The 23,354-nt window shown below is 44.7% G+C and overlaps 1 protein-coding gene and 1 pseudogene across 1 annotated transcript; one reads left to right on the forward strand and one right to left on the reverse strand.

Moving 5' to 3' along the window:
- Nucleotides 1–23,354, forward strand: part of LOC133381632 (zinc finger protein 420-like) — a 38,527-nt pseudogene that overhangs the window by 4,298 nt on the left and 10,875 nt on the right.
- Nucleotides 18,684–22,363, reverse strand: LOC133381611 (uncharacterized). Its single transcript, XM_061620952.1, has 2 exons — nt 20,790–22,363; nt 18,684–19,756 (listed from the first exon to the last, which is right to left on the reverse strand). The coding sequence occupies exons 1-2, from the start codon at nt 21,435–21,437 to the stop codon at nt 19,043–19,045; spliced, it is 1,362 nt and encodes a 453-aa protein (XP_061476936.1). The 5' UTR covers nt 21,438–22,363; the 3' UTR covers nt 18,684–19,042.

Here is a 23,354-nt window from a genome sequence, read left to right on the forward strand (position 1 = left end):
CCTAGCTGCATAGTTAACGATTATATGATTTAGAAAATATAATAATGAGAATTGTTGTGCATTTACTGTAGTTTTATTTTATTTAATTAGTTAGTTACTTAAATTGATATAGCACCTTTCCAAAAAGAGCCCAGGGAAGCAAACAACATGTGATAAAACAATAAAAGTGTCTTAAAAACAATTAAAATACAGATGCAGACTATTCCAATACAGATGCAGACTGGGATAAAAGTATCTAGTAAAGATATCTATTTCATTGGTTTGTTGAAAGAGGAAGGTCTTCAGCAGGCGTTGAAAAGATAACATTTAAGTCTAATATTTAAGGGGAGGGGATTCCAAAGGGTAGGTGCCACTGCACTAAAGGTCCGCTCTCTATGATGTGCGGAACGGACCTTCTGATGAGATGGTATCTGCAGGAGGCCCTCATTTGCAGACCACAGTGATCGACTGGGTATATAAGGGATGATCTTTCAGGTATTCAGGTCCCAAGCATGAGGTATGAGGCTTTACACACCAAAACCAGCACCTTGAAATAAGGCCAGTAGCTAATTGGCAGCCAATTCAATTCTTTCAGCAGCCGGGAACCTTTTTGGCAATATTTTTCACCCGCTGCAGCTTCTGGACCCACCTCAAAGGCAGCCCCACGTAGAATGCATTGCAGTAATCCTGGCTGGAGATAACTAGTGCATGGACAACCACAGTCAGAGGTTGATGTCTGAGCTGGGAGTTGAGCTCTGGTCTCTAGAGGCCAATCAAATAGTCTATAGAACACCAGCTGTCTGTTTAGGTGTTTGCAGTACGAGATGGTAAGATCTGCCTCCTAGCTCAGGCTTTCCCATTCTTCCATTATCACAAGGATTACGTGTATGTGTATTCAGTGATTTGAGGCTCCATTTCTGCATCCAGCTCTTAACAATTTATTCTCTTCTTTGCAACAGGTTATGAATGGAAAACAGAGAATCTGGGAGAACTATATGGGGCGATCACAGAAGGAGCCGTGTGCATAAAGAGGGGGCAGCAGAGAAAGAAAACTGAAGGAGAAGAGAAAAGGAGGAATAAATCCCCTACTTCTCAGGGCAGCGACCACTATCATATCCCGGTGCAAGAAAAAATGGGGAACAGGAAAGAAAGAAATACTCTCTTGGAGTGTGGAAAGAACTTCTGTCAGAAAACACCCCTCGCTATTCATAGAAGAAGCCATGGAGGGGAGAAACCATATAAATGCTTAGAGTGTGGAAAAAGCTTCATGCATAAGATAAGTCTCACTCGGCATCAAAGAATCCACACAGGGGAAAAACCGTTTAAATGCTTGGAGTGTGGAAAGAGCTTCACACAGAAGATAATTCTCACTTTGCATAGACGAATCCACACAGGGGAGAAACCCTACAAATGCTTGGAGTGTGGAAAGAGCTTCTGTCGGAAGAGAGATCACACTCGGCATCAAAGAACTCACACAGGGGACAAACCCTACAAATGCTTGGAGTGTGGAAAAAGCTTCTGTTGGAAGACAAATCTCACTTTGCATCAAAGAATTCACACAGGGGAGAAACCATATGAATGCTTGGAGTGTGGAAGAAGCTTCACACAGAAGAATAGTCTGACTTCGCATCGAAGGATTCACACAGGGGAGAAACCTTACAAATGCTTGGAGTGTGGAAAGAGCTTCTGTCAGAACAGAGATCTCACTCGGCATCAAAGAACTCACACAGGGGAGAAACCTTACAAATGCTTGGAGTGTGGAAAGAGCTTCTGTCGGAAAACACATCTCACTTCACATGAAAGTATTCACACAGGAGAGAAACCATACAAATGCCTGGAGTGTGGAAAGGGCTTCTGTCGGAAGACACGCTTCACTATTCATCAAAGAATTCACACAGGGGAGAAACCATACCAATGCTTAGAGTGTGAAAAGAGCTTCACACAGAAGGATAGTCTCACTCGCCATCAGAAAGTTCACACAGGGGAGAAACCATACAAATGCTTCGAGTGTGGAAAGAGCTTCTGTCGGAAGACACACCTCGCTACTCATCAGAGAATTCATACAGGGGAGAAACCATTTCAGTGCTTGGTATGTGGAAAGAGCTTCAAGCGCAAGACAAGTCTGACTTCACATCAAAGTATTCACACGGGAGAAACTATACAGATGCTTGGAGTGTGGAAAGAACTTTTGTCAGAAGACACATTTCACTTTGCATGAGCGTATTCACACAGGTGAGAAACCATACAAATGCCTGGAGTGTGGAAAGAGCTTCACAATGAAGTATAATCTCACTTCTCATCAAAGAATTCATACAGGGGAGAAACTATTTCAGTGTTTGGTGTGTGGAAAGAGCTTCACGCAGAAGCATATTTTCACTTCACATCAAAATATTCACACGGGAGAAACCACATCAGTGCTTTGAATGTGGACAGAGTTTCTGTCAGGAGTCATTCCTCTCTACTCATCAAAGAATCCACATGAGAGAAACTGCAGAAATGCTTGTGGAAAGACACACCACACTGCTCATACAGGAGGGGGAAATACAGAAGTGGTCTGAATATGAAATATGATTGTGGCACAATTCATATCAATCAATCAATCATTTATTACGGTCAATGACCAGCACTATAAAATGTTAAAATAGCAAACAATAAAACATGTCAATATTATATAGAGAAGGAAACATACGGCAACAGCCTGAGATAATATGGAACTGTGGTATTAAAATTAGGGCAACAATGGGGAATGGCCCACCCAAGGTTATCCATTATTGTCAGATTAAAGCTGGGCTGGTGAGGGATGTGGACTGAAAGGATGGAGCATAGCTTGGGTGGGGATCCAGAGCCAGATGGTGAGGCCTGGAGGACCACTTTCATCTCCCATCCCAGAGGTTCTCCACCCCTGCTTTAGACAGGGAGGAAGAGAAACTACTCCCCCCAAACACACTCCCACAAAGCCCCTGCCCACACACGCACTCTCTGCTTTTCCATGATGTTTGGCTAACAGTTGAATCCATTAGAAATAAAATAGATCCTCTTGAATTTGGAAGGTTTTTACCCTGCAAGACTGAAAACACCCATTACATTAAAGCTAACATTGATGTCTTTGAATGGATTTTCTTGTGCCATGGTGGGGCTAGCGAGCACTGGACTGGCAATTTTTACTCTGCAGGCAATAGACAGCTAAGCAAACTTTCACCTTATTTATTTATTTATTAAATTTATTAGTCGCCCATCTGGCTGGTTGTCCAGCCACTCTGGGTGATGTACAAAATAAGAACATATAATTACATTAGCGCATTAAAAATCTCAACAATAATAGTAAAACCTAACCCACCCTTATTTCAGAGGTGAGAGGGCATCCTTCTTTAAAAATCAGGCATATTTATGATGCTTGTTTTCAAAATTTTCCTAGATCTGTCTTTTACCTCCTTGCCATTTTGCGGCTGTCCAGCTGTCTGCAGATAGTTCAGGATTGACCTGCCACTTCCTTAAAATTCCCAATGTGCTCGTAGGTCCCAAAAGGCTGGAGACCCCTGCCATAAATACTCCCAGCTGACAAAAAGGATTAGAAATCTTCAGCTCCTTTGCCTAACATCAGGTGTGCTCCAATTCACTTCTCAGCCTTAGCAGAAATATATTTAGTTTCCATCAGCTGAGCTCCACCAGGGTCCTTCCTCAAGTGCCGCCTAGCAGCGGCCGTTCCATCAGGCTGCAGGGCCTCTCCATCTCCCCTCCTGGAAAGATCAGCAATGTTTGGTTCCTTCTCCTGTTCCAGCTGGTCATCACAAGGACTCTGTAAGTAAGGACTCTAACTAAGAAATGGTGCCTGGGTTGTTCCCAGCCACCCCCACTCCCAATATCCTTTCATTGTCTGTTGTGTCTTTTGGACTATAAGCCTAAGAGCAGCATCTGCCTTTATTAGTGACTAGCGGAAAGTACTGGCATTGTTTGGGAATTCTAAGAAACAAAAAAACGCCACTGAAATTTGTACATAAACAATGCAGTGTGTTCAGTTCTAGGGCTGTTCACAACACACACACACCGACCTGGGAAGACTCTATCAGGATTTGGCCTTAAATCAGTTTTATGGCAGGGCTGGTGTTTCATTAGCCCTTTAAAACCCCTATATGTGCAGTATTGCAGCGGGGGAAGGAGATGCTGCCTCTCCTCCCCCCTCCCCGCCTGACCGTACTGTAGACAGCAAAACGGTTCAATCCTGCTGGGTGCTGCGTCACCAGCATGTTCCCCTCGGAATCCTTGCTCTCTGTTCTGTCTCATCCGCCCCCTAATGTGCCCCTGCTGTTGTTCTTCATTCCGTTTAGGCCCTCACCACCCCCACCATCAATGACAACACTGCCACCTCCCACTCCATGGCAGCTGCTTATGCGGCTTCCACCAGCTCCTCCATGTTATGGGAACCCAAGTCCCCTTTATCTAAAGACAGCACATTCTTAAACTGGGAAGGGTGGGTTGGACCGGATTTTCCTTGCCCGGGTAGTACAAGGCCCGAGGTGGCTTGATGCCATCATATTTCCCAATATTCATATTGGACTGGATCATAGAATCATAGAGTTGGAAGGGGCCTATAATGCCATTGAGTACAACCCCTGCTCAATACAGGAATCCAGATTAAAGCATACCTGACAGATTAAAGCATTCCTAAAGAGTCTCCAGTGCTGGAGAACCCACCACTTCTCTAGTTGATTGGTTCCTTTGTTGTACCACTCTAATAGTTAGGAGGTTTTTCCTGATGTTCAGCCGAAATCTGGCTTCCTGCAACTTGAGCCCATTATTTTGTGTCCTGCACTCTGGGATGATCGAGAAGAAATCCTGGCCCTCCTCTATGTGACAACCTTTCAAGTACGGAAAGAGTGCCTCGTCTTCTCAAGGCTAAACATGCCCAGCTCTTTCAGTCTCTGCTCATAAGGCTTTGTTTCCAGTCCCCTGATCACCCTTGTTGCCCTCCTTTGAACCCATTCCAGTTTGTCTGCATCCTTTTTAAGGTGCAGTGTCCAGAACTGGACACAGTACTCAAGATGAGGCCTAATCAATGCCAAGTAGAGAAGCTCGGAGGGTTGTAACGAGATATAGGGCCTTTTCAGTGGTGGCCCCTGAACTATGGAATAGCGTTCCCGACGAGGTGCGCCTGGCGCCTACACTTCTATCTTTTCGGCACCAGGTGAAAACCTTTTTATTTTCCCAGGCATTTTAACATATTTTATTGTTGTTAATATATACCAGGCTGTTAAATATTTAATATGTATACTTTTAGTGTTTCTATTGTTATTTTATTGTATTTTATTGTATTGTATTTACTTTATGCTGTGCACCGCCCAGAGAGCCTTTGGCTTTGGGCGGTATAAAAATTGAATAAAATAAAAAATAAAATAAATAAAGTAGAGAGGAGCTATTACTTCATGCAATTTGGAAACTACTTCTGTTATGCGGCCTAAAATACCGTTTGCCTTTTTTGTAGCCACATCGGACTGTTGGCTCATTTAACTTGTGATCAACAACCATTCCAAGATACTTCTCGCTTGTGGTATTGCTGAGCCAAGTATTCCCCATCTTATAACTATGCACTTGGTTTCTTTTTCCTAGGTGTAGAACTTTGCACTTATTCTTACTAAGTTTCATTGTGTTGTCTTCAGCCCAGTGCTCCAGTCTATCCATAAGTGACTGTGGAGGCCTTACCCTGGAAGACAATCTTATTTGGCCACGAGTGATTGCCAATGACTTTACTCCCAACTTCAGGATGGAAAATGGAATATCGGTGGACAGCAAAAGAGGTTTAAAGATGTTCTAAAAAAATGTAACATAAGCACCCAGAACTGGGAAGCCTTGGCCCAAGAGCGTCCCAATTGGAGGTCAGCCATTATCAAAGGTGCTATAGACTTTGAAGAAGCACAAGTACAGGGCAAAAGGGACAAATGAACTAAGCAGAAGGCACGTCAAGCAAATCCTCATTGTGACCATCTTCCATCTGGAAACCTATGTCCTCTCTGTGGGAGGCTGTGTGGACCCAGAATTGGCCTCCACAGTCACTTATGGACCCACTGTTAAAGACCTTACCCTGGAAGTCAATCTTACTTGGCCCCGAGTGATCGCCAATGATGAATGGCTCCAGTCTATCAAGATCACTTTGAATTTTGTTTCTGTCCTCCAGGGTCGTAGCTATCTCTCCCAATTTCATCTGCAAATTTGATAAGCATTCCTTGCAGTTCCTCATTCAAGTCATTAATAGAAATGTTGAAGAGCACAGGGCCCAGGACCGAGCTCTGTGGTACCCCACTCATTACTTCCCCCCAGTTTGAGAAGGAACCATTGATAAGCACACTTTGACTGATTCTGGAGCCAACTATGGATGCACCTGATAGTTGTTCCATCCAGCCCACATTTAGCTAGTTTGCTAATCAGAATATCATGGGGCACTTTGTCAAAAGCTTTGCTGAAGCCAAGATATATTATGTCCACAGCATTCCCACAGTCTACAAGAGAGGTTACCCAATCAAACAACAAGATAAGATTAGTTTGGCAGGATTTGTTCTTGATAAATCCATGTTGGCTCCTAGTAATCACTGCATTGTTTTCAAGGTGGTTATAGATTGACTGCTTTATAATCTGCTCCAGAATATTCCCAGAGATTAATGTCAGGTTGACTGTTCTGTAGTTGCCCGGTTCCTCCTTTTTGCCCCTTTTGAAGATAGGGAGAACATTACCTACCGTTTTGCGTTTAATCATGTTCTGTGACAAAATGTGGTTAGTGACAAGGTCATCTCAATATATTCAATTCTTTATTTTTCAACATTGGTCAAATGTTGGAAAGGACAAATTGTGAGCCCACTGATTGTTTTTGCCTTAATGTCCTTCCAGTGCCACTCCCTTGCTATCTATGGGGCATTTGCTGCTATTGCAGTTGCTGCCACCAGTCCTGGAGATGTCTGCTGTTTACGACTCCTGAATTTTTTAATTGTGTTTTTTTTTAAGGAACACTTCAGTGAGAAAATCCACACCACATCTCACATTTGCATGGCAGTTGTTCACCAATACCTGATGATTCCTAAATCTTGTTTCCTGCGATTCCAGTGAGCTAACATAGGGCAGTATGAAAGGGCCTTTTCAGTTGTGGCTCCCCACTCGTGGAATGTTCTCCCCGGTGAGGTTCACCTGATGCCACCACTAAGACCTTTTCAGCACCAGGTAGAAATGAACCTGTTTCCCTAGGCATTTCTGTTGCTTGTTGGCAGTTCTTGGTAATGTGTGCTGCCAAAGCTTTTGCTACTGATTTATTTGGGCTGGCTGTTTTTTTTTTGTGAACTGTTAATACATTTTTGTTACAATGTACTTTTATTTATGCTTTTATTTAATTATTTGAATATTTATAAATTGCCAAATGATACAAAACATCAAGGCAGTATACAGTGATATCATTAAAATATACAGTTTCAAATTATTAAAAATGTAAAATCATAAAATAATTGCACAAATGACCAACAGTGAATCAGCACTGCTTTGTGCGCTTAAAAAAACTGTACGGCTTATTGATGTGTTATTTCCTTTTCCTTGTATTATTATCTGAGATTGGAAGCTGTACTTGTTTTGCGAATAAATTTAGTTAATAAAAAAATTGCATGTAGCTTGCAGACTTTTTTTGTGTAACAAGCAACTAGTAAGTTCTAATAATTTTATATATATATATATGTATATAAAGTAAGTCCTCGTGCCATCATGATGTCACAGCTGTGCAGTGACCTGGGCAGGAGGCCAGTGGTGGCGGCAGCTGCAGCCTGGGCAGGAGGCTGGGTGGCAGATTGGGGGGCGAGCGGAGAGAGTTTTGGCAACACATGGGGGTAAAAGGGAGAGAGCCATAGCTGAGTGGCAGAGATCTGCTCTGCATAGAGAAGGCCCCAAGCTCAATTCCCAGCATCTCCAGGCAGGGCTGGGAGAGACACCTGCATGAAACCTTGGACAGCCACTGGCAGACAGTGTAGGAAACACCAAGCTAGATGGGCCAATGGTCTGACTCAATATAAGGCAGCTTCCTCTGTTCCTAGGAGCTTTGGCGACCCATGGAGGAAAGAGCTGAACCCCGTGAGCGATGTCATCAGGAGTCGTGCTCCCAGCAAGGGGATAGGAACCAGACAAAGAACGATCCAAGAATGTCCTCAACAGCAGAACAGGCGGAGGATAACAATGTGTATGTTACAACGGCTGTGAAGGCGGATGAAGGCTGCAGCAGATAAAAGACTTCCAATCGTCATGGTACCCATGCCATTGGATCAAAGCCTAGTAGTAGTAATAGTAGTAATAATAGACTTGGAGTGAAATAAAGTTTTTCTTCTCTCGCTACAACCATCTTGGTCATCCACATTACAGTAAAAAACCAGTTTCTTCACTTAAAACCTGTAATTTCAACAATATTTTTTTGTGGGAAAGGATTGATGGTAAAATGTTAAAAATACATGTTTCAATTTTGAACACTTACGTGCAATGAAGAAATCATCCAGTATTCACGTATTTGTGGTCAGTCTGCAGTGTAGAAAATGGAAAAAGTTGAAATATTTTGTGTTGTCTTTATAGTGGGTCACCTTTAGTTATCTCCAAATGCATTTTGATGTTCCTTAGGACATTTTAGGTACTTTAATAATAATAATAATAATATAGTGTTCTTCATTTTTACCTAATGTTCAATAAATAATTTGGGAGAATATCTTCACTGAGAATTGCTGATAAAGACTTTGTTAAGTAGCAACCAGGTCTGATTAAAAAGCAAAATATTATGCACTCCTGACCAAAATTACAATATTCCTCTATATGAAGCACATTTTGCATATTAGTTCTGGACAAGGAGCTCCAGGGGGCCCTGAAGCCGCTCCCCAATCTCTGAGCATTGGAGCTCTGATTTATCCACCTCCCTCTCTGGCTTCTCAGATTTGACAGCAATTTTCAGCCAGCTTTCAAGTGTCTGCTAGGACTTAAGGACTGGGAACGTGATGCTTTTGAGAAAAGGATAGCTGAGAGTCACAGGAAGTTTTTTTTTTTTTTTAAATCCAGGACCTCACTGATTTTTCATTGCACTGCCCTGGAGTGTCAGCGCCACACAGCCCCTGGTCATAACCAGCCCTTCCAATTCTGCCAAGAAGTAGCCTGTTCATCCCAGTGAGTGAGCTGAAACATAATAAAATAAATAAATAAATAAATAATCTGCTCTCTGGACCGGTTCATTTTGTAGCAGCCAAAGGTTGTGGGCCATTTTTAAAGGCGCCCTGACATCAGTAGCCTTCCCCTTTTTACTCGGCCAGAGGTTTAAAGAGGAGATGGATGGAAGAGCACCTACACTCTGGAACTCCCTGCCCATTGATATTAGGCAGGTGCCTTTGTTGTACTGTTTTATTTGAAAATATATTCTTTTAAGTTCTGAATTCATTTATAGTTTGATTTGTTTACAGTCAACTTGTTTTTAATTGCTGAGTATTATTTATAATTTTGATAGCTATTTTACATAGCGCTTTTTATCCAGGTGATAAGTTAAACAGAATCTCTGGAAAAAGTAAAGTCCCCTCCACAAAAAAAAAAAAATTTAAAGCCTGGTAATTGGTTTTATACTGGCAAAGTTGCCAGGCAGGGCTGGGGGGGAAAACCCTAAAATGTGATGTGAATGGACATTTTAGAGGCCACTTTGGAGGAAGAAGAAGATACTGAATTAAAATGTGTTGAAGCAAAACTAAGACCGACACTCATACACAAGTTATATCTTCATACATATTCAAGATGTATTCACACATAAAGTGGACATCGATTTGCAGTGGGACTGCAAAGAGAACCCCTCAGATGCTGCAAGGGCAGTTTGGAGGTGTCTCCCCCCTATTCCTGCCTCTCTTCTCTCTCTCTCTCCCCCACCCATCCATCTTTCACTCTCTGCTACCTCCATCTCCTTGCCCGCCAAGGAATCTCTCCAGGCCAACAGAGAATCTCAGCTAGCCGCAGAGGAGAGGGGCGCGCAAGGAAGGAGGACGCAAAAGGCTCCGCGCGCAATGCGCGCTTTTTGGCGAGAGGAGGATGCGTGGCCACGGAAGGGTTAAGGAACGTGAACGGGAGTCCTAGAGAGGAAGGGGATTTGGGGTGGGGAGTGGCTGGGTCCTCCTGCCCCGCCTTCGCCGCTGAGGGGGCGCATCGATAGGGCTGTGGATTTCCCCGCCCCGATCCACAGCAGCCAGTCTCTTCCGGTGCTTTTTTTGCCCGTGGCCGAGACTCTTCAAGCAGGACGGAAAAGCCCTAAGAAAGGGGGCTCAAAATGGTGGGAAGGGATGGAGGAGGATAAACCTTTTTGGGGGTGGAAGGGGGGGATAAACATTTAAATAACTATTTGTTGTTGTTATGTGCCTTCAAGTCGATTACTACTTATGGCGACCCTATGAGTCAATGACCTCCAAGAGCATCTGTCATGAACCACTCTGTACAGATCTTGTATGTTCAGGTTAAATAGCTATAATATTCATAATAGGGAGAAAATGCCTCTGCAGAGCAGCCCTGGCGGATCCTTGCCGGGTGCAAAGCTTGTTGCCTCCTCGGAAGGAAAGGCTGGGAACCGGGCGTTGCTGCCCCTGCAGAATCTGTGAGGCGGCCCATGAGCGGTGAGAGTGGAACCTCCATGTGCAGAGGAAGTGTACCAGAAAGCAGACAATGCAGAGAAATGTTGTTTTTTTAAAACTAAACAAATGTATGTTTAAATAAGGGGTATGTGTGGTTTATCTAGAAATGTAAATTTTACACATGAGTTCAATAGATTAATCAGCTGCCTACAAATGTGGAAATGAATCAGCTGGCATCTCTGTAGCTGAGTGACAGAACTTCAAGATGGTTGGGGCTGATTAACTTAGAAGCCAAAGTATAAAAGTGTGCGTCAGGGCTTGCCACCTCTATCAGTCCCAAGAACTGTCCGCATCCCAGGGGGGTCTCTTCCTTCAGAGACTACCTGGGGAGCACCTTTGCTCTCGCAAGCCTGTGTGCTCGCATCGCCACCGATCTAGTCTGTATACTTTATTCCCGACAATAAGCATTTCCCTTTACCCAAACGTGACCTTTCATTAGCCTCGATGCCCTTCCTCAGTGAATCCCTTCTCCCTTGAAGCGGGGGGTTTCTTGCTATTGGATTGATATATTATGCGCTGACCTGTAAAGAAAAAAACAACACCTGGATTAATGTACCCACATTTATGATGATGTGGGTGCCCATGCTATATTGGCACAACAGCAAACTGTTCATATTGTGATAAGATTGAATCTTATACTTATATTGACCACTGAAGAAGTCCCTTACAGGGTAGACATGCATTTGGTCTACAATATAACTATAAGTCCTGGTTTGTCATACTATTGCTGGCTATATCAGCAGATATTTGGATATAATTACATATGTATTATTATTATTATTATTATTATTTGATTTATATCCAGCCCTTCCTCCCAGCAGGAGCCCAGGGCAGCAAACAAAAGCGCTAAAAACACGTCAAAACTTCATAAAAACAGACCTTAAAATACATTAAAACAAAACAACTTTAAAAACATCTTTTAAAAAAGAGTTAAAAAACATATAGTTTTGAAAAAAAATTAAAAAGCAATTCCAACACAGACGCAGACTGGGATAGGTCTCAACTTAAAAGGCTTGTTGAAAGAGGAAAGTCTTCAAAAGGCGCCGAAAAGATAACAGAGATGGTGCCTGCCTAATATTTATAATAATGAGATTTTAGCCCTTTGAGGAGAGACTGAAAGAATTGGCCAATGGAAGAAATAAATTAAGCAATAAAAATATAATTAAAAATCATATAGCATCAAGCACAGTGTATTGCAACAGGCAGAAAAATTGCAGTTAAGTGGTTCACCCAGACCATCAGCAATTTTCAAAGAGTCCGTGGGGAAAAAAGTTTAGGAACCCCTGAAACAGTGTACTATCTGTTTAAGGTTTAGCAGCAGCACCTAAATGGATGTTAAGATCTGCCTCCCACCTCAGATTTTCCATTCTGCCATTATCACAAGCATTATGTATGGTTTTTCAATGTTTTCAGGCTCCATTTTTCCCTCAGGTCTTAACGGTTTCTTCTCTTCCTTGCAGCAAATCATGAATGGAAAACAGAGAAAGTGGGAGAACTACCTGCGTTGATCCCAGAAGGACCCAGGTGCATAAAGAGAGGGCAGCAGAGAAGGAAAACTGAAAGCAAAGAGAAGAGGAGGGATAAATCCCCTACGTCTCAGGGTTGTGCCTACTATCATATCCCAGTCCAAGAAAGAATGGGGAAAAGGACAGAAACAAATACATGCTTGGAATGTGGAAGGAGCTTCTGTCAGAAAACATACCTTGCTACTCATCGAAGAACTCACACTGGGGAGAAACCATACGAATGCTTGGAGTGTGGAAAGAACTTCTGTCGGAAGACACACCTTGCTATTCATAAAAGAATTCATACAGGGGGAAAACCATATGAATGCTTGGTGTGTGGAAAGAGCTGCACAGAAATTGCACACAAAAACAGTGAAACCCAACCTCACTTCTCCTTCCTCCTATCCCCTCCCTCTTTCCCCTTAATTCCACCTTCCTTTACCCATTGCTCAGGACAAGCACCCCCTTCCAATGCCCTCCTGGGCCCTTATCCTCCTTTCCCCACACACCCACTAGCCCTCACCCTCCCACATGGCCAGTTTTGGCAATCGGAACCATGGTTTTCTCTGAGTAAATGCCACAGAAACCCGTCCCCGAAAACTATCTAAACCACCCGCCTCCTCCCCCTCCTGCCTGCTCCCACTCCCCATCCCCTGTGGAAAGGTCCATCAATCTGGTAGTGAGGCTTTTCATTCTAAATCCCTTCCACACACTTTAATGCACTAGCTTAGAGAGAGCTACCTCAGAGACAAATGATGTTTCCTAACGGATCGTTATATATTTCCATCGGATAATTTTTATAAAGAACACAATGACTTGAAAAGTCATAACTGAATTACCGGGCCAAGTTCAAGGTTCTAGTTTTGGTGTACAAAGCTTTATACAGCTTGGGACCAGGATACCTGAAAGATTGTCTTACCCCTTATATACCCAGTCGATCACTGTGCTCTGCAGGTGAGGGCCTCCTGCAGATACCGTCTTATCAGGAGGTCCATTCTGCACAACAAAGGAAGCGGACCTTTAGTGTGGCGGCACCTACCCTGTGGAATTCCCTCCCCTTAAATATTAAACAGGCGCCATCTCTGCTATCTTTTCGGCGCCTTTTGAAGACCTTCCTCTTTCAACAAGCCTTTTAAGTTGAGACATATCCCAGTCTGCTTCTGTGTTGGAATTGCTTTTTAATATGCTTTTAAACTTTTTTTTAAAAAAATACGGTTTTTAACCTTTTTTTTTAAGTCTTCAAAGCTTTTTTTAAAAAAATGCTTTTAAAGTTGTTTTGTTTTAATGTATTTTAATGCCTGTTTTTATGATGTTTTAAAGTGTTTTTACTGGTTTTGTTTGCCGCCCTGGGCTCCTGTTGGGCGGAAGGGCAAGATATAAAATAATAAATAAATAAAATAAATAAAAAAGAATGGGCTATCGAATTTCAACCATTTCCACTGTGGTAACAGAAAGCTGGATCCAAGTTGCCTGGATTCCATCCTGCACATCCATTTGTTCTCGGACTGGATGGCAGACCATTAAACACCTTCAGTTACGAATGCACAGTTAACACAACCCTCCTTTCCCTTCTCTGACTCTGATGGCTCCGTCTCTAAAGGCAAGCAAAATGTGTTTGTATGGGATGAATTGTGCGGTGTCCAAAACGTTGGGCTGTGTGTGCCTGGACACAAAGATTTGGCAAAGGCATCGGTTACCCACCAACACTTATTTATGGGAAGAGCCAATTCTGTGCTGTCACCTCGTAGCTCGGTTGTGAAACCACCAGCCCTGAAATGAATGCTGCAAATATTGCCACTGAAGTCATGATGAAATACTGTTGAGCGGCCACATGAAAAGCGACATCTTAGTATCCCCACTCCTAGGAGGATGTACCCAGGGCCTGCTGATCTATATATAATTCTGTGCCCACCAAAGACTTAGTTGCACAAGTGTAGCTACCCCGTGGTTTTTATGCCAGATGATACCCCCCACAGCCTTTTAAAACTGTTAAAAACTTGATAGTTGTATGACCGCTTCTGTGCATTGTCCACTAAGAGGCTGAGCAGGCAAGCACTGATGGCTGTCTCCTGAATCAATTGCTTCTGGGATTGCATAAAGGTATTGTTTGCAGCACAGACCCTTGCCAGATGAAATCCCAGTAAACTCTTTAATAATGCCGCTTATAAAGTAGCATCTAATTACAAACTGCCCTTGCAACCGCCATCTGAGAACTTCCCCTTTTTAAATTATTATTACCTAAGAATTAAAAGTAGGAAACAGCCAGGATGACTGCTGCTGTTCCATTGGCAAAGCAACATTGGTTTGTTTGTAATGAACTTCCTTCAAAATTGCTTTCGCTGCAGATAATGCCATCCCAAATCCTGTGGCAACCCTTTGCCCTGCAGAACGCCTAGCAATTCTAAGAACAAGAAAAACCAAGGGAGGACACATAGAGTCGCTGCTTCAGGCAATGTTTGAGCACTCGGAAGACAAAGCACACGTCTCCAGCAGACGAGAGAACAGTTCCTCGATTTAATGCGTTCCGAGCAAAACAACAATGATAGATTAATGAGGCTGGTACAAGAAGAGCTGGAGGAGTCCAGGAAAGAGAGAAGCCTATGAAAGGCGCATGAGTGAAATGGAAGCAGCGGTGAGTGCCATGCTTAATACCCTCAATCAACTGGCTGATTATGTGTGCAATGAACAGAGGCAAAAACAACACCTGCCCCAAATAGCTGCCAGGTGACAAATATTTAGTCACAACAAGGCTTTAACACACATAAAGATCTATATATCCCTGCTGAGAATGGGGAACCTGTAGGCAATCCCTATTTAACAAGCTGTGATGGTGAGGAAGAGATGAGCCCATCATCCCAGAGCACGCTTTCAGGCATTGCCCCGGGCACAACATCCAACACATCTGGGGTAGAAAACGAGTGCATGGGAGCCCACAGCCCAACTGAACCATCCAGGCACTCTCAAATGTACACTACTCGGAGCCAAAGCTCCCCAAGCATTGCCACACACAAAGGCAGCCACTGTCCTCCACACAGTCCATGTCCCGGCCCACACGGGCAGTCCGCAAAAGGGTGTCGTACAGCTCCTAAGCAGGGCACTCTAAATTTATTTATTTATTTATTACATTTATATACCGCTCCATATCCAAAGCTCTCTGGGTGGTTTACAGCAAATGCACACTATTTATAGGTACCAGAAGGAAAATGAAGGCAATTTCAAAAGGAGAAAGAATATAGGGAAGGATCCAAAAAAAATTTTTTTTTTATTTGTTGTTGGACGGTGAATGGACGGCATGAAAGCAAAATAGAAGTTTATGTTTGTAAAACCAACTGAAGCGAGTTCACTCCTTTTTTTGTTTTCGGTCAAGTAGAAAGCATGTATGTGTGCAGAACATGACGTTTTGTGGTTTGCTGCGCATGGCGATGGTTTGTAAAACTGTCCCTGGGGATAGGTTGTCTTGAAATGGTTTGTGCATGCTTTTCTGCCAAAAGTGAAGCCGTTTTATACCTGGGCTTGCCGAAAAAGGAATAAAGGGATGATTACAGTTGCCAGTAACATGTGGGGTGCACACACTAAGAATACTAAAAATTAAACCGCAGACTGTATAAGAAGATGGTGCAATTGAAATGGCAGCTTGTGTTTCGATTTTGAAAATAATGGCACTTAAGTAAGAGCGCACAACATACATAATTAATGGAACATAACAAAGGTGCACACGGAATCATCAGAATCATCACCCTGAAAATGGCACAGCAAGTGGATAAGTGCTTTCTGATGGAGCTTCCTAGAGAGCACATGTAATGCAAAAGTGCATAGTCCATGGAAATATTTCTAAGTTAACAGACAATGCTAGTTCATTTCTCAACATAGACTTGCACATCTGGATCCAAATGTTCCGTAGTAATTAATGCAAAAACCTTGGACACCTGCCCTTAACCACAATACAATAACAGAGAGAAAATAATGGAAGTTACTGTTCTGGCAAAGAACAATTTACAGTAAACGTGAGTGCGGTGTTCTAACAAATGGACTGCCTTCAAGTCGATCCCAACTTATGGCGACCCTATGAATAGGGTGTTCATGGTAAGCAGTATTCAGAGAGAGTTTCCCATTGCCTCCCTCTGAGGCTAGTCCTCCCCAGCTGGCTAGGGCCTGCTCAGCTTGCCACAAGCCAACCCCTTCCTTGTCCGCAACTGCCAGCTGGGGGGCAACTGGGCTTCTTGGGACTATGCTGCTTGCCCATGGCTGTACAGGTGGCAGGGCACGTAACCCCTGAACCACTCACTGTGGGGTGGTCTTTAGCTGACCCTCGACGCCCAGGAGACACGAGCGGGGATTTGAACTCACAGACTCTGGACCCTCAGCCAGGCCCTCCTCCCCACTGTGCTATACCAGCTGTGCAACTAAATATTGTAGTTTTCCATTATGACACTAAGCATTGTTTCGTGTTGCCCCATTTGTTATAACTATATCAGTAGAACCAGATGCCTTGTTTTGGCCTGCACACTTCCTTGTGGTTGAAGCAAAGTTTTTTGTTTTTCAAAATGTAGCGAATGTAAAGATTTGTGTGTCTTCATCCGAGTATCTTGCGTTCAACCTGTTGTAGAGACGGAAGCTTGCAGGCCGAAGCAAGGCATGTGGTAGTACTGCATGTTGGCGTGTGTGCGTTGTTGCGTGAAACAGCATACATTACGTTGGAGTTAAGTTGAGCAAGAAACTTCTTCAGATCTTTTAAATCATGTAAGAGTCTTTATTAAGACATTAAGGCTTTTCAGCAGTTTCCCACCCCCCTCTAGCTCTACAGCACATCTTTCTCCAAAAGCAAAAGACAGCCTCTCAGTTCAGAGGCACGATGCAGAAGGACACAACTCACAGACTCTGTTAGAACTTTCCCAGTCTATCTTGATGGTTACCATAACAACGGCCTTCACTGTCCGTTCCCAGACTGGGCAAAGACATAACTCCTCTTAACTTTCAAAACTTTCAGACTTGATGGAAAACTACCAGGCCTCATGCCAACACTGCAGTGGTATAACAAATGGAGCAACACAAAACTATGATTTGTGGCAGAATGGCAAAAGAAAAGTTTGTTGCGCACGACATAATGTAATGGTAAAAACTATTGACGTACTTCTTTTGTTCTTTGGCAGAAAAATGATTGACATTAAACGTTATTACTCTCTTTTCCTGTGTTGTAGACAAGGCCAGGAGTTCTTCTAAATGTGTCACGTGGTTCTTTGGCTGAGGGTGAATGTTTGCCCACAGTGCAGTGCTATCTGTTCTGTACCCCACAGGGGGCATCTTGAGTAATAAAAAGGGGAAAAAGGAAACCTTTACTCCTTCCTCTCACATATAGTCTCACATATAGCTGGCTTATGCACAGGTTTTGGAAACAGAAATCTGTTCATGCGCAGGAACAATGAATGTCTCAACATCCATTCTCTGCTAGCGCTATATTTGTAATGGCAATCTACTTTTAACCTGAGATAGGAGGATCCCCGAAAGACCCAGGGTGAATACAAATACAGTTTTCCTATTCCTTTTTTAAAAATGCACTTGTAAACACTGTAGGAGCGTTTTATTTTCAGGAGTTTTCTGTTGGAGAGAAAGCTCCAGGCAACAATGCACCTGACAGGTTTGATCAGCTATGCAAACTGCGCAGTGTAGCCAAAGCAAAAAGCCTCGTTGCCGGAGGCATGGGAGGGGGGCAGTGGCACAGTGCCAATGAACGTGAAGCTATCCCACCTTGCCGCACACTAAAATAGACCATCGCTTAAGGACCGTTCAGTTCTTTGCATTCAGACGGCCTTATAGCCGGGAGAAAAGATCACAAAGAAGAAACCCATAATGCTTTGCGGCATGAAAACATAATGTCGCCTTGAAATTCGTCACTAGATTTAAAGTGACGGGGCAGCATTTATTCCATGAATGAAATGCCACTGTAGTGCAATATCCTGCAAATGTTTGATTCGAAAGATCACCCCCATCACCTGCCCTCCTTTCAAAAAACCGAACATTATTAACGGTAACACCGGAGACTTTTAAGTTCCTTGTGGAAACACCTTTGCAGCGTTGAATTTTAGGGGAACGTGCCAGCAGTGGCCACTGGGGTCTGTGCATGTTTTACTACTTTGTTCTTTGGCAGGAGCAAAAGAACATCGCACTACCCAAAAGCAGTGAATGACACTTCTCTGTTTGTAGTTAACATTGTCTGTATTTTTTTTTTGTCCTCTCATAAGAATTGTTTTTTAAAAATTTAAACTGTGTTTTTAAATTGTTTTTTCTGTTTTAAAATTTGTGTATTTGTTTTTATTGTTTTTAATTGCTGTAAACCGCCCAGAGAGCTTCGGCTATGGGCCGGGATATAAATGTAATAAATAAATGAGAAAAATAATGGATTAAATCTGATCAAATCCTACAGACTGTTGTGCAATGCCAATTTATAAATTGTATACATGAAAGAAAGAACGTGCAAAAGAAACCGATGTAAAGCCATTTAAAAGACACAGTTTTAATCAGCAGTAAAACACTTGGAAATGCATGAAATTCAGTAGCCTGTCCGCAAGAAGCAGCATGCTTCTGAAAACCAGTTGCCGGAAGCCTCAGGAGGGGAGAGTGTTCTTGCACTCGGGTCCTGCTTGCGGGCTTCCCCCAGGCACCTGGTTGGCCACTGTGAGAACAGGATGCTGGACTAGATGGGCCACTGGCCTGATCCAGCAGGCTCTTCTTATGTTCTTATGTTCTTAAGAGCATAACCGGCAACCTCTTTTTTTTTAAAGGAAAAGTTTAAAAAACGCTTTCAAATAATGTCCACTCACAGTGCTCAACAAAAGTCGTGTATTCTTATACAGTCAACAAATGTATATCTTCATACAAGCGAGCAATCAAAGAAAAGGGATAACGTCAGAAATTCAAATTTTGCCTTTCAAAGAGGAACTGAGCAATTGCTGAGCGCACCTCTTCCCCCGCAACAACATCCTTGTTGTCATAAGGACAGTATTCCCTGTGCCTGGGTTGTCCTTGAAAGGGCAATGAAGGACAATTTGGTTCCTGTAGCACCCGCCCATCCGTCTCACATATGTTATGCAAGACAACACAGGCACACACTACAGTCACCAAATTTTTCTCTGCAACAGGAAGGGTGCCAGAGAGGCGGCGCCATCTTGATTTTAGCCTCCCAAATGCATGTTCGACGACATTCCTAACTGGATTGAAGTAGCGATTGAAAGCAGTTTTTTGTTCGTCGAGGTTATCCGCGTAGGGCTTCATGAGCCAACGACACATCGGATATGCACCACCCCCTAGCAGCAAGGGTGGTACTTGAACCCCACAGATAGTTCTTGTTGGGTTACCCGGCACAAACTGTCCATTTTCCATGGCGTCAAAGAGAGAGGAGTTGCGAAAGACAAAGGCATCATGGTTCTTTCCACTCCAGCCGACTTCAATGTCCACGAACCGTCCTGTGTGGTCACAAGTCCCTTGTAGAAGTATGGAACAGAAGCCTTTGCGATTAATGTACTCCTCTCCCTGGGCTGTGGGCGCAAAGATCTTCACATGGCAACCATCCACCACGCCCACCACCTGAGGGAAGCCCATGCTCATGAAACCATCCATCACCTGCAATTCAAAGAGCACCACAGAGAATGTCAGGCCTGCATTGTTTAGCAAAATGTCATCACAAATTAAATTGGAAACAAGGTGAAAAAAGTGTGCGTGCCAAAGCAGAGTCAGGAACCAGTGGTGGTACACAGCATATCCTGTTTTTAATGACAAGCCACAGCCACACGCATTATACAGGGCCGGATTATCCATTAGGCTTAGTAGGCTGAAGCCTAGGGGCTCTGAGCTCTTGGGGGCCTGTGATCCACGGAAGCAGGACAGGAGCCGCGGATTGTGGGACAAGAGCTTCCGAACCACCCGCCACCCCCCCGCTTCACTTACCTTTTTCTCCGCTGTTTTTTGCACTACACACGCGCATTGCTCCCATCAACCAAGATGGCGGCAGAGGCTTCAGCCCCTTAGGGAAACCTCGTCCGCCATCTTGATTGATGGCAAACCTGCACGCGCAGTGCACGCAGCTGCAAAAAAAGCGGAAAGGTAGGTGAAGCGGGGGGATGGGATAGGATGGGACGGGATGGCAGGCGGCTCAGAATCAGCCTAGGGGCCCTCCTCAGCTTAATCCGGCCCTGGTATTATACCGACCCTTTTTTTGGATATGTAATGGAATTCATGGAAAGAAATGCAGACTGTATGATGAAAGGGGTGTTTCCTGTATGGATATCTGGTGTTTTAAATAGCAACCACAACAGTATTATGTATTGAAATGGAAATGGACTGCCTTCAAGTTGATTCTGACTTATGGTGACCCTATGAGTAGGGCTTTCATGGTAAGCAGTATTCAGAGAGGATTTACCATTGCCTCCCTCTGAGGTTGAGGCAGTGACTGGCCCAAGGTCACCCAGGGAGCTTCAAGGCTGTGTGGGGATTCAAGCCCTAGTCTCCCAGGTCGCAGTGTAACACCTTAACCACTACACCACACTATTAGCGATCCGAAAAAATGAAACCGCCCGCCCTACCCCGTTTTTCCCCCAAAAGGAATATTACACAAAGAAGGGCGAGGCGGGAGAGAGAACAAGGCGGAAAGTCTTACCTCACGGTGGTTTCCAAGCTGAACAATACGGCGGAGAAGAACATGTTCTATGGCAAAGCACACTTCCAGAACAATCCCTGCCACTGTCGCCTTTCCAATCCCAAAGTTTACAGCCACCTCCCTGTAGCACTCCAGGGTAGCAAGCCACCATATCGCTACAGCCACACGCTTTTCCACCGGGATCGGTGTCCGCATGTTTGTTCCCTGTCTCCCGATGTAAGGCCTGAGCTGCCACGCAATTTCAAAGAGGGTGGCCCTTGACATACGAAAATGTTTCTTCCACATCTCATCATCCCACAGTGGAAGGACCTCATTTTCCCACCACGACCGTTCACGCTGCCGAACCCACACTTTACGCTCCAAGTTGCACCTGGCCGTGATATGCCTGGCCAAAGACGCGTCGAAGTACAAGTGGTTTGCTGTCCCTCCAGCAAACACTGGCCGAGGGGTTGTCTCATCGAAGAAATGAAGGTAGCCATGATGCCTCTTGCAGGTCCTCCTCAGCCTGCGAAGCATCATTTCCATGCGCAGCACCCGCTTTCTGGAGGAATAAAACCTGCGCATATATTCAGTTCTCATATCCTCCAGTTCATTGAGAAGCAAGCTCAGCAGAGCGCGGAAGAGAAGCAGGCACTCACTGAGCTCCATTTCTTGAAGTTGTGCTGGGTCGAAATGGCCGGGAACGAAAGTATCGGGAAAAGAATTTCCCGCCCGTGCGTGCCTGCACTTCCTGCCGGGAAAAAGGGAGCGTGGCGCAATACTCAATGGCAGAGACCCCCAACACAAAGCAGGCGACTAGTCCTCTCCTGTGTCTAACCCTCGCCTGCCCTCGCATGGACAAAACGTTCCCTGCAGGATGGTCGATTTCCGATGCGACAGAGAAGGGCTTTAGGCATTTACTAGGGGGGGCAAGTAACAATGTAAATGAGCTGATTCCAACTTACGGCGACCCTCTGAATAGGGTTTTCATGAGGCTGAGAGGCAGTGACTGGCCCAAGGTCACCCAGGGAGCTTCATGGCTGTGTGGGGATTCGAACCCTGGTCACCCAGGTCATAGTCCAACCACTACAAGTAGCCCGTCTCGCCTGCCTTCCAATGACCCTGCAGGATGCTCGTTGGACCCTCCAATAATATCGTTGTATGCCGCAACTGCAATTCACACACACACACAGAGGCCACTGTAACAATCGCATTTCATTCCTTCCTAACAAAAAAAGGCTTTTACTCTAAAGGTGTGTGGAGGAAATGAAACTGACAGACAAAAAGTTTTTTCTGTCAATTGCACCCCCACCCCCAGTCTCCGGGTTTAGCGTGATATTGACCACAAAAAAACCCCTCCCCATCTCTATGACCAATATGGATACTGCGGGAAAACCTGCGCCTTTAATCCGGATTTCAGGTCCCATGTGAACCAGGAGGAGGAAGAGGCCTGGCCGCGGAAGGGTTGAGGAGACTGAACTGGATTCCCAGAGAGGAAGAGGGGAAGGCTGACTGTGGGTGTCGCAGACTCTAGTTTCATCTGGAGTTGGGCGTTTTTTGCAAGCCTGTAGCTTGGTCGGTCTCTTGTGCTGAGATGGTGTGTGTGTGTGCTTTTAGCGGTCGGTAGGTGGCGCTAACAGGGCCTTTTAGGCCTTGCTTCGCCTTAGAATTTCCAGAGCCCATCGCAAGCCGCTTCCCTCCCCGCTTTCCCCGCCGGGCTCTTCGGCAAAGGGCTGCGTCTGGTGTTTCCTTGCTGTGATCCGGTGAGCTCCCCGTTGCGCGGTGGGGTGCAAGGGCAGTCCCAGAGCCGCAGGGGAGGCTGCCTGGGGACGTGAGTCTGATTGGGAAGGCGGACGGCCCCACTGATCGGACACCGGCGCGTCCCATTTCCAACCTGCCCCCTCTGGCGCATCTTTGCGCGGGGCCGAGCCCTGATCAGAGGAGAAGACTCCTCGAGCAGGACGTGGACGCCTTAGAAAGTGGGCGCAAGTCGCAAGAAGGTGGAAAGGGAGTGGGGGCTCTCTGGAGGAGGGGAGGGCGGGATATACACTTACACAATTATAATAGTAGGGAGCAAATGCCTCCGCAGAGCAGAGCTGCTGGATCCCAGGTCCTGACTCGGGTGCAGAGCTTGTGGGATCCTCCGAAGTCAAGACTGGGAACAGGAGGTTGCCACCCCGTGTGAGTCTGTGATCTCCTTAGCTATCAGAGGAGTGGTACCTCCATGTGCAGAGGAACTATACCGGATAGCAGAATACTGTTATTTTGTTAAACAGTTAAATTATACTCCTCAGTAAAGGGGGAGGGGAGGCGTGGGTTCAGCTGGAAATAGAAGCGTTACTCATCTTTGAGTTCAACAGATGAATAAATTGTCTACAACTCCGCAGGTTGTTGAGCTACTACCTCTGTAGTTGTGTGACAGGACTGAAAGGTAGCTGGGACTGAGTTTGATAGAGGCCAAGGAAAGGGAGAGAGATGATAAAGGTGTGTAAAATTAAGAGCCAGCGGATGGAGAAGTCTTTCTCTGTCTCTCATAAGGCTAGAATCCAGGGCCATCCGATGAAGCTGAACGGGGGGGGGGGGATT

This window comes from Rhineura floridana, chromosome 3 (assembly GCF_030035675.1).
Source record: "Rhineura floridana isolate rRhiFlo1 chromosome 3, rRhiFlo1.hap2, whole genome shotgun sequence".
Taxonomy (NCBI): Eukaryota; Metazoa; Chordata; class Lepidosauria; order Squamata; family Rhineuridae; genus Rhineura; species Rhineura floridana.

Coding starts and splice junctions, on each gene's coding strand:
- LOC133381611 (XM_061620952.1), bottom strand. CDS start 21,437: ATGGAGCTCAGTGAGTGCCTGCTTCTCTTCCGCGCTCTGCTGAGCTTG. Junction 19,757..20,789: donor AGCTTGGAAACCACCGTGAG/GTAAGACTTTCC, acceptor TTTGAATTGCAG/GTGATGGATGGTTTCATGAG.